Source organism: Labrus bergylta, chromosome 3 (assembly GCF_963930695.1).
Source record: "Labrus bergylta chromosome 3, fLabBer1.1, whole genome shotgun sequence".
In the NCBI taxonomy this organism is placed as follows: domain Eukaryota; kingdom Metazoa; phylum Chordata; class Actinopteri; order Labriformes; family Labridae; genus Labrus; species Labrus bergylta.
In genome coordinates, this window is record NC_089197.1 from 26922324 (window position 1) to 26934757 (window position 12434).

The window sequence follows — 12434 nt, forward strand, 5'->3', positions numbered from 1 at the left end:
AACCCCTGAATGAGTGATTTTGAATACAGGAAACCATGCTTATTTTGCTCAGGACTGTTTCTTTAATATCAGAATGTACAAAGAAGATGTTGTGTGTTATGGCACAATAAAGAGAAAACACTTCATATAACAAGTACAGGATGCTGCTTGATTCAACAGGCATGTAACATGGAAACATTGTACTGGACTCAGCATAAATACAGGTTATTCTCTGATTATCCATTTGACATGTACTCACATTCTTCTGCAGCTTGTTCTTGCTGATGTCCGAGAGGCTAAGGGCAAACAGCGCCTCCCGGGCTCCGACGTACAGCATGTCGTCCTCCTGGCTAAGCAGCAGAGACGTGTAATTGTAGACACCGTCTGCAGAGAATCTCTTGGCCGACCTTTCCTTTGCATCTGGGGAAAAGAGCAGGAGAAAAAAAACACACTCTTGAGATTATTATCGCATAAGAGGAGAGGGAAAATAGGAACAGACTGGTACAGAACAATACCCTCATGCTGAAAGTACAAGAACACGCATAAAAGTGCTCACAAGCACATCAATTGATCCCCAGTTACAACGCTCATGATTCTGCCAAGCTGTGAAGACAGTTCGTGCCTTCTGCACGGAGAAAAGCAACCAATGATTTCCATATCAAACAGCATTTCTTAATGAATGCATGTTGAGAAAGTTTAAGGGTTTAAAAGGGGTTCCCAAACTTCATCTCCTCATATTAACAAAATTTCTTAAATTCATGTTATTAGATGACAAAAAGCTGACAAAGTTGACGTTTGTACAGCTATAGACTGTAAATATTAATGGAAGAAGCCTGAGTGACGTCAGCCATCTGTAATGGCAGGGGACTTAAAAGGCTCATTGTCTGCAGTTGCAATGCTGGAAACTAGGGGTGGGAATCACCAGAGTACCCACAATACGATCTTATCGCGATACTCGAGACACGATACGATTCTATTGCGATTTTTAACGTTTTGCGATATGCTGAGAATTGCGATACAATATATTCCGATTAAGCTTTTTAACTGCATTTTATGTCCACTACACTAAACTAAATCAAGAACGGTTTTGTTAAATAAGATACAATTCTCAGTCTAATTGAACTTTAACATGAATTCTTAACAATGCAACTTGTTCAAAATGAATTGTGCAACCCCTTCAGCAGTTAAAAATTTAAAAAGCATATCTAAAAATATCGATACTTGGCAGCCATGAGACGATATAATATCACAATACTATACTGTATCAATTTTTTACCCCACCTCTACTGGAAACCATGTCTCACCCTAACTTTTAGTCAACCTTACGACAGGCTGAGAGTTGGAGCCGAGGGGGGTTTTAAGCCTCATGTCAACTAAGCGCCCAACTATGGATAAACACTTATTGTTCATAAAATCAAGACGGAGCCGTTCAAAAATCGTTTTTGTACCAGGCTGCTTACATGTTTATTTATGCTGTAAAAACTGATTTTCTTTGCTGTGCTGTGTATGTGACTGGATGGGCCACCCTTGAAATCTGATTGGACACCCCAGGTGCCACCCCCAAAAATCTAAACTGTGATTGGCTATTTTCCTTGTCAGAGGCGACTATTCTGGCTACTCCAATGAATTTTGTAAAAAAAATAAAATAATAATAATAATTGTTTTTTGCCTACAAAGAGCCACACATTTAGCAGGGAATAAGACCAGGTGCACAAACATCACATCAAATCATCTGCAGCTTAACACATAGTTGTGAGTTTAATTCAAATCAATTTATTATACCAACAAGAACAACTGTCATTGAGTTTGTTGTCATCCCATGTATCTTTTGACTGTCCCCTTTCTTTGTTTATCCTCTGGCTGGTTGTAGTCAACAGCTCCTGTAGCTCAGTGAAAACATGTCACATGTGTGCCAGTGAGCCACATCCACACTTTCATGTGCTGGCCTGCTCTCTGCTCTGTGCTGGCATCAGGGTAAAAGCCTCTTCAGCTCAACACCCATCCAAATCTGCTTCATTCTGCTGCTGCAACACTCTTCAAACGGATCTCTTTTGCGGTCGGCCATAAGTCAAATGAGTTACTTTTTCCCCCCACATCACTCCCTCTCTGTAGAATCAAGTGGTTCTTGTTATTAAGTACAGATTCAATGAATGCATTTATTGCTTTTTCTTTGGCATCGCTAACAATCTCTGATCCTCTGCAGCAGCATCAACAGCAGTTTTTTTACAATCTTTCACTGCAAAAGAGCTCAAAAGAGGTTTGGGTTGATTTTGCAGCCTTGTCCCCGTGTTATAACCTGCTCAAACTACGCAATATAAATGGAGGTAGAAAGTCAAAGACGACATGAAAACTAGTTTACAGTCATTGTTATCCTTAGAGAAATTACTGAGTTAGGTTTTGTGGATGTTATTCGCTTCATATCTTTTGGACTAATAATCTTCTAGAGAGGTCACCAAAGACATGGGATATGTGCAATCAAATATTTGTGCATCCTCTGCTTACATACTTCTCATCCTCTGCCGTTTTTCCCCATCTTTGCAAATGTTTATCCATTTCCTCTCATTCCAAACATATTAAACACACTCCATGTGCTCCTCAAGCCAAAACGCTGGGGGTCACACACTCCATTTGCTTGTCCAAATAAGATTACTGGCTCGTATCGAGAGTCGTCAACACTAATATTTGCTGCAGTTAAACCGTTTACAGCCCTTTCCCCGTGTATAACCAGCTAAATTAATTCAAATTTAGACACTTCTGACGGCAGGAAAAAAGACACCAGCAGTTGGTTTATCTCCAGCACTCCAGGTGGTTCGCTGGACCGTAATGCAAATGGAGGCAGTAAACAGCAATAAACGTTTACAACCCACGACTTAAACTTTTCAATGTGCTCACAAACAAATGGTTCAACTAACACTCAAGGCGCTTTGGCAGATGATCGTCTTCCCCTTATGGGAGTTAGAGCCAGCTGCACAAACCAGATCTGGTCCAAAAATCAAATCTTAGGCTCTTTCCAGATCAACAGCCCTCGTTCTGTTTAAAACGTTTCACATCTGGAGTCAATGAAGAGAGGGGCCTGTCATTATAATCCAGGGAGGGGATGGATTAAAAAAAAACTTCCTATTGTCATGCTTAGGTCATCCAGGACAGGGAAAAAGTTATGTGGGGAAGGAATAACTTGTTTATTTCAAGGTAAAGTAAGTCTGTTAAAGATGTCCTAAATGCTCATAAAGTGAGCTAGATTCAGTCCCGTTGGACCCCGCTGTTAGCAGACAAAGCAGTGCCAGCTCTCCTCCCAACAGGGGGGACATATCATCGCTTCACTGTCATGGCTCCCCTGAGTTTTACCCATTCACTGGAACCACAATCAGCCTTCCCTCAGCATATTAAAACTCTCTGACATGAATCACAGCGACATCCTCTTAGACAGACAATGAAATAACGAGCGGAGGAGAGCGGAGGAGAGCGGAGGAGAGCTAACTCGAAGGAGTCGGGGGCTACTTGGCAGGATGTGTGTGTGTGTGTGTGTGTGGGGGGGGGGATTAGAGGTTGGGGTAGTGAGTAGGAGTTGTGGTTTCCAGGACGATTAAGATGTTGACCTATCAAGAAACATGCAGACGAGAGGAGAAATATTTAAAAAGAACTCTGAGATGGATTTCTGATGCGTGACAAACGTCAGAGCTGTTACAAGCTGCAGAAACTCGATGCTTCCTCTGACTGTTTTAATCCACATAGGTTTTTTTTTTTTTTTAATGCACTTTCCTTTGCAGCTGATCAGTTGTGTGTTTTGACATGCTTGCAGCAAAATGTCAGGCATCTGCAGGCCATTTCACAGCCAGGTTCCATGTCCATTCATCACTGGCCTGTTTAATCAGCTGGCTGTCACCAAGCTGGACTTTAACCTCTGCTAATACTCATCACATCACACCTTCCATCAATATGGCTGCTTTATTGCCAGTACTTACTTTTTTTTCATAGCATCACAGGTTGCATGCAAACCATTCTCATATTTATTTATCTCATAATTTCTCTGAGGTTATAAGGGCTGCATGGCATAATAAGTATTTGTTCAGACCTACAAACTGAAGGGCAGGTGCATAGATCAAAGGATGTATTATTTGAAGAACAATTTGCAAATCCCCTTTAACAAACTAATAGGAGAAAACCCAATTTTGGCTGAAACATTCTTTCTAATGCAATGATACTTTTTTTTTTTACCAGAGCAGGAAAGCTGGCAGGAGCAGAGAGCTGCTGCTCTGTGTTCACAGAAATGTTTGCTTTGTAGTGAGAGAAATTCTTGGCATACACAATGATCAGCTACAAACTTGTTGAATTACATAAGATACACAAAGGGTTAGAATTTAAATCTTTACTTAAGAATTTCAAATTCTGCTTGCATTTCATCGGTATGTATGTGGAGTTTATACTATCCCCAATTTGTAAGCTGCCTAAGTGATGTCACAAGGGGTTTGAAACATCCACTTTGCTTGAATTGAAGCTCACCTGCCTGGAGACAATGTTTTCACATAACAGGTCAAAGAAAACACATTAACCCCAACACAAATATTAAAGATGTTTTAATTAAACATTGAAACCTGTGTCAGCTGTGGAGGAAACTATGCTAACTTTGTCAAGTCTTTTATGTAAAGCTACCTGGAGTAGCTTACACCACAGACATGAAGGTGGTGCAAATGTTTTCATCTTACCTATAACAGAAAGTGAAAAGCTGTTTACCAAAATGTCTGCAAAAAAGTGGCTGTAATGTTGTATGTGTTAAGAAAACCAATTCATGGCCACAAGGATTCACTTTTTTTTTCCATAAATATCTTCAAATATCTTTTAATCAATTACATTTTTGTGATATCTATAAATGTTTAGAAACCAGACCTCCAAAACAGCACAGTGACATCAATTGAAATTTGCCCCCTCTGAATCTATTCATTCACATCACAGCTGAGTGTGCTCATTGGGTGCTTACTCACCATTAGGTAACTAAGATATCATCAGAGGGTGCAAGTTTACAGACACAGCCTGGCTGAGTAATAAAATCCATGCCAACCCTTTGGCAGGCATCATATTTCAGAGCAAACGAGGCAGGATCAACCTCTTTTTCTTCTGTCTAATAGTACTCCGAGGGCGGGGCGATTGATCGGCGGCTCGGTAGGTGTACACTTGCCAAGAGACTCCTAAAAGCCCCGACTGTAAACATGCCCCAGATTTACTAAAGCAGCATGAGCCAAGTCACAAGGTGAAGGGGCAACGGGGACAAAGGGGTTCACTTGCATCCCAGGCAGAGAAAACCCAGAGGAGAGCAGAGAGTAGCAGAGTTTGCTGTGAGATTAATATCAACTCTGCTATCTTACATGCAAGGCACAAATATATATATAAAAAAAGAAAAGAAACCTCTGCTCTCTGCCAAGCAAAGCTACACCACAGCGCACAGCTTCAAGGCTCTCTGTTTGACTCGATTTGACAAAGAACCTCATAGCAGCGGTGCAGCTCCCTGACTGAAGCCCAGAAAAGTCACTTCAAGGTCATCGCAGTTCTGCTTCTCCTGAATTTTGGGCGAAGTGATGGTTGTTTATTGGCTGGTGGTGACTACTGGCATCCAAACACAGCTCTGTTGTGTGCTACTGCTGTAATTTGTTCGACAAGTCGGAGCAGAAACACTGTTTGTCTGCGCAGTTAGAGGACACACACCTTTGATGAAAACACAGACCAGGTCTAGGCAAACTTTTCTTTGTATTTTTAGCACAAACTATTTACTTTTTTTTTTTTTTAAGTCACTCTGGCAACATGAGTGGATTCTTATATTTTCAAATCACACTTTGCCGGTCTGTAAATGAAAACAGACCTCACTGAATCAGAATGAGTGTGACATTTACGGTATATGTGAGTCTCACAGATGTGTTTGGGTGTTAGAAATCACTGGGAATTATTTTGTTGCACTGCTACAATTTTGTGTGAACATAACATGCTGTGTGTTATGTCCGTTTTTAGTTTATGTTTGTGCGTGTATGTGTGTGTGAGAGAGAGAGAGCGAGAGAGAGAGAGAGTGTGTGAACACATCATACTGAGGGACAGCTGCACCTTGTAGATAATAACCAGAGCCTGACAGTGTGCGAGTCCAGTGTTTGCTGTATGTGAGAGGATTATTATGCAGTAAAAAGGTGTAAATGGTGCCACATGATTACATGTGCAGGCCGTAATCAGGGCAACAGAAAACCAAAAATTGACTGACTACTTGCTCAGTTGACTAACATTAATATGTACTGTACATGTCCCGAATTGCCAAAAAAACGCCTCATTCATCCGCTTGAGAAAAAACAACATCTTCAAGACGCAAACCGGGGATGAGGTCAGTGAACAACACACTGCATGCCTCTAAAAGCATAGAACAAGAGAATGACACACATGATGCTCTGCTCTGTAATTATTGGCTCTTAGGTGTCATCCTGATGCACTCTGCCTTGGCACGCTACCAGCCAGCACTCAGAGCAGCAGAGCGATGGAGCGCAGTGGTCTATCACGGCTGAAAGCTTTTGAAATCCTGGATATTAGCTTGGAGAGACAGAGAGAGACACTCTGTGGTATCTGAGTGAGTTATTTAAACACACGCTGAAACACAGGGAGACGGAGACAGATAGTTGTGCGATTTCCTCACACCGACAATTCAAAACAGACGTGTCTGTGCTTGTCGTGTGTGGCGTGCCTCTTTAACGTCTTCCACTCAATCCTCCTCGTACCCACTCCCTCCAGGAGCAAGACTCAGTGGATGTCACTGGAATCTGATACACAAGGATTTAATCAAAACTGAAAGTGTGACATGCTGCAGGGTTTTACGTAGAGTTCCACTGAAATGGCTGAAAATAATGTAGTTAATAATGACTCGATTTACTGTGTTTGTTTTTTAAATGACAAAAAGAGTTTTAGGCAGCAGTGTTTTCAGCCACAGTCTTGAAACTGTCAGCTTCCATTATTTTGGCCACACCTTTGGTGAAAAGTGGTAGCTGCACTTTTAAGACATCATTTAAACAGACATTCAAACAGTGTCCTCATTGAAAGTCTGACTGTTTGCCCACAAAAACAACAACACAGTTACACACTATTGTGTTTTATTTTGAAATTGAAGATGCTCTGTGGGTTTCCTTGTCTGACTTCCTGTCACTGCGTATTTGAAACGGAGCAGAGCGTAGTGCCGTCGGTGGTACGCTCCGGAGATGGACGGCAGCGCGCGCTGTGTGAACACAATGATTGACTAGAGTGGAGGCTAAGTACAGCGTAGTGCGCGGCGCTGACGGACCGCGGCGCGCACGGAGTATGTGTGAATTGGGGGTTAGAGCCGTCAGCCAATCATGTCAGCTATGTGCATAATGGATAACATGTATTATTTTCCAAATCAAAAGAGCGCTGTTTAAAAAAAAATGCACCCCCGGTACAGTGTGTGCCAGTGATGACAATAACTAATCAGACCTATTTTGGTTTTTATACCAAGCTGTAAACATGTTTATTTATGCTGTTAAACTGATTTGTTTTGCCAGTCATGTGTATGTGACTTCCAGTGTTTCTGGAGCCAGCATCAAGCAGACACTCGACGAACTGCAGGATTTTGCACTTCCGCATTGACATTTTTAAGCCGCTTGGATTATAACCTATAATCACTAACATTTAAATAAAACAAATGACTTCTTTCCAGCAACACATTTTCAACTTATCAAGATGTAATTACCACTCAAGAAAATAGTTTTCCTTGTTAATAGTAGGTCAGACATTTACATGTCTTTCATTACACAAGGGATAAAAAGTTAATTATGCATGCAGACACTGTTTCAATGCTTCAATAAATGACTTCATCATCGTTTCCTATTGGAGAAGCTATTATTGTGGAGCAGTCACAGGAAATTCAATGCTTTTATCACTTAAGTTTCAAATAACAATAATCATAAAACAAAAGGTGCCTATAAAACAAGAAGGAAGTGCTTTTAGATGCATCAGTTCTTCTGTTGCAAAGTAGCTGCTGTAGCAATAAGACAACGGGAAAAATGAATGACACATTATCTATGACTCAGCAAAGAAGACTGGAAGAAAAAAAGGTAATTTCATTTAGCACGGCTTACATCCTTATGCAGCTGGCCTGCACATGTTCACAGAAGGTTTCTGCTACAGTAAGAAAACCATCAAAGAACTGTTTAAAACATCTCCTCTGTCGTTTCTAGCTCGCAAACTTGTCCATTTTTGGGGGCAGTGGTGAAGCCTGTGTACAGAGTGCCCTTACTTTGTATCGGCAAGTGTTGAAGGTCAACGAGTGATACTACAGCATGCAGACACGACCATCTAACCTGTATGTATGTGTGTGTGTGTGTGTGTGTGTGTGTGTGTGTGTGTGTGTGTGTGTGTGTGTGTGTGTGTGTGTGTGTGTGTGTGTGTGTGTGTGTGTGTGTGTGAGCCTCTGAAGAGGCCCTTTAAGAGAAAAGCAGGACTGGAGTCTCAACTGAGCCTCCTGTTCTCTCCTCATCGACCTCAAAGTACCCAATGACAGGAAGTGGCTGAGCACGTTGGTTTTACGCTTTTTGCTAATGGCTTCTCACACACGCACATGCACGCACATTCAGCCAGGCATCACAAGAACACACAGTTTTTTTCTTTTCACATGTAGGATAAGAGGCATGTGGAGCGTATTAATAAACTGGATCACAATCAGGAAAGTTCTGTCCTTCATTTAAAAACACTTGAGATGTTTTAAACTGTTACGTTTTGTCCTCAAACCCAGTTTTAAACCTACTTATGGTCTGTATATTATAAGTTCCACCGTGTAAAATTCAACATCAGTGGAATCCACAAATTCTACTTCTTCAGATCATACGTCTGGTAATGAGGGCATAGCTCATTCAGAGGTTGTTACTGTATACAGTTTTCCTCTATATTTCATAGGCTGGTTCCTGACATAGTTACACTGTGGGAGGAGTAAAATTGACAAGTGTTTCCCACAGAGATGGATGTATTCAAAACCTCTTCAACCCCTAGAGGGGGGTTCAAAAAATTGGATTTGAATCCGTCTCAGATACATTTATATGCAGCTTTTTAAAGTTGGGATAGTGATCCCATTTAGTCCACGAAGCATTTAGTGACTAATCATAAATGACACCTAAATCTCAGATTATCTTTCTTTGAAAAAGGGCCTACTTTTAGTTTGAAAAATGTGCTCCATAAAAAAGTATGGTGTGAATTTACTGTAAGAGTTGTGCAGAGTAATATAAGGCCAGTACACCAGAAACCATTATTTCCACAAATTCTTGACGATGCAAAAAGGGGGTATTCTCAGTGTCACTAGTAATGTTAAAAAATTAAAATCTGGAATATAAGATGTTAACAGTTGTGAAGCAAACCACATTTTTGTTTTGGAAAAAGTCCCCCATGCATCTCAGCATCCTACAAAAAGAACCTAATGACTCTCCTTAACCTCACATTCCTCTCTGTCTGTCTTAATTAACAGCTACAACATTATTTCTTGCTGCTTGCCATTTTCTTCAAATCAAATGTTCCTGATTGAAATCTGCAAAGACTGAACTTTTCTGTACATTCCCTGGAGCGTGCAAGTGACAAGGCCATTAAAAGGTCTGAAACAGACGGAGTTGATGTGCTGTAATTATTCTCCATTGTTGCTGCTGTTGTGGTGTTATAAGCAGGCACTTGTGAGTGCCACCTCTGCTGGAAGCCACAGACTGCTTTTCTTTTCAGGATCAGTGGGCGTGTCCTTGCTGGGTTTTAGGTGGGCATCGGAGCATGTCATGAGTATTTGGCCTGACCCCCCCTATCGCTGCCCCTCCTGTTTTTCTGCACTGCGATCCACACACAGCCAGGGTCACATGATTAGCATGCATGAGAGAAAAAACACAATATTCACCAAATGTAATCCAAATGTAAACAAAAGGACACTTTGTATTCACAGCGTAGACGTCAGCTCGGCTTCATGGCTATTTTGATTGTCTTTTCTAGCAGCCTGTGTTAAAGTATTCAGAAAAAAATGTTCTCCTGTGATCTGAATGTCGCCTTTGTTGTTATTCAATACATTAATAGATTCAAAGAGTCAGTCAGTCATTATTGATTAGATTTGATAACAGGGTTTGGATATATTGTTAAGGTGTGTTATCATTCCATCTCACTCTTGGCAAGAAAGCTACAAATAAGAACACCTGCTTTAAGTGGAACCAGAATTACAAAAAGAAGAGGGTGACATAAGAGACGCTAGAGCAAATGCACGAGACCCAGACTGTTAAACAAAGAAAAAAAACAGCAGTTGCCAAACAATCTAACCAGCCCATTAATGTAAGCTGTTCTCATTGAGTACAGAATTTTTCATAATTGGGCTTTTTTTCATAATTCATAAGGAAAGAATTAAATGAGATTGAGATAATAACTCAGCTCATCTTTATACATCCACCAGAGAAGTTTCTGATAGCCAACATGGATATAGTCCACATGCTTAACCAATGGTTACTGTAGTCCCATGATCCTTTGTGCTATCCCTCTGTACAAGATCGGTAATGAAAAACAGACAAGCCCCTCCACTGCAGAGACCACTCACTACACGAGAGATTAGTCTGCTCATTAGGAGAAAAGGAAAGAGCAGGAGGAGAGGGAAGGAGGACAAAAAGGAGAGGGACAGTTTTCCAGGAAAAACACGATGTTGAGGCAAGGGTCCTCGTTTGAGAAAACAGCCCCTGTCCCCCTTTTCTAGCAGACTTTACAGACAAAGAGGAGAACTGCTTTACATGTTTTCTCTCAATAGTGCTTGTTGAATTGAGGCTAGTTTATATACGACTTGATAAGTATGCAAGTGAAGCTGCAGACCCTGTTTATGTCGAGCCATCCCCTTCATGAATAGGTAACCATCAGTGTCAGTGATGTCTAATGAAGGTTTTCTAAACGGTGGTCTGTTTTCAGCTGTAAAGCATGTCGTCTCACACTGGTACTTATGCTCTCCAGTAGAATGAACCTAAATCAGTGACTGCTGGTGTCAAAATACACACACTGAATCCAGATTATGAATGCTGAGTGATTAAGCAAAACAAGCAAAGACACATCAGAGATATGAAAACACTCTGTTGCTGGGAACCAGCCTTAGGCCCATTTAATCCATTTAGTTCTTTTAGAAAAAAGTATGGGAAAGGTACTCCTCGGGTATAAGTGATGCCAATTTGAGGTGGTGCATGTGAATTACAGCATTACGCCTCACTGAGTTGGCTGAAGAGTGAAGAAAACAAGCATCAGATTGTTGTTTTTAGAAGCTCCAACTACAGACAGGTAGTATTTACCGGAGGCAGTGCACCCTTACATCCTTCTACGTCTGTACTTTGGTTGCTGCTTAATCAACATATTTGACATTATCAGCAGTGCTGCAAAACATGCACAAGGGCAGGGTAAAAGTAGTATCAGTAGTTTCAGGAACCAGAGAGCTAAATTTAACAATAATCTTGTTATCAATGTAGACCTGTCCTTTCCAACAGCAAAAAACTGTGTTTAACAACACTTCCCTGAAGAAGCAGTCGATTTCCCTTCTTTTCCTGCAACAATCAATTTGCCGAAAAGCTGTTCCCTGAATAAACGGTCAAACAAAAAGCAGTGTTGTTAGATTAACACAGCTTAATTTACATTTTACATTATTTCAACAGAGATGCTGCTGTGGTTGTAATTACATGCCATGATGAAGTCAGTAGCATAAAGGTCTCCCATTCAATCAGTGCGTTGTCCAGGTTCATATTTGTGAGATAATTTCTTGCATTCAGATTAACCGTACTCAAGGGTTTATTATTAGTGGCAAGGGGGAGGGAAAGCAAAGTGCTTTTGAAGGTCAAAACCAGCCTACACATGCTGCAGGAAACTTACTGGGCCCCAAATTACTGCAATCTATTTGTTCTTTACCTGAGTAACATGCTGAGAAGTCACATGATATGTCTACAATATTTCACTCCATTGTACTTTCAAGGCTCAGGGAAATTTAAAAAAAAAACATACACGGGGAAATTTGAGTATTCTGACACCTTCTCTCTCAAATAGGGGAACAAACAGGGGACACGCCTGCATATTATTGCATGTATTTATGAGAAGCAGTGTTTGTAGTTCAGGCATCTGAAGGCACATTGCTTCACTGCACGCTTGAGGCAGCACAGTTTGTTGTCTTTGTTCACCATTGACATGAAGTATGTTATGTCGTGTACAACTAAATAATCGCTGAGATGAGCCCACACCCCTCCGTGACTGTTGCTGTGTTTGTCAAGCTCTCTGGTTACATCAGATTTTGCGTATGCACTTATTTTATGCGCATAGTAAGAACATTTCTACGCACATATTAGTGAATGAGGCCCATTGTCTTTTTCTTTACATATCCTGTAACAACCCACAAAATTATATTAACTGTTGCTGTCATTGAAAGCACTGGTTGTTTATAAAACTAATGT

The 12434-nt window shown here is 40.9% G+C and overlaps 1 protein-coding gene across 2 annotated transcripts in view; it reads right to left on the reverse strand.

The window, feature by feature from the left end:
* The window catches only part of LOC109989959 (semaphorin-4B), a 54633-nt gene that overhangs the window by 17886 nt on the left and 24313 nt on the right, over positions 1-12434 (reverse strand). For both annotated transcript variants that reach the window (XM_020641915.3, XM_020641995.3), the window contains exon 3: positions 239-399. In XM_020641915.3, the coding sequence (XP_020497571.1) occupies positions 239-399 (161 nt within the window). The remainder of the gene's footprint in view (positions 1-238; positions 400-12434) is intronic.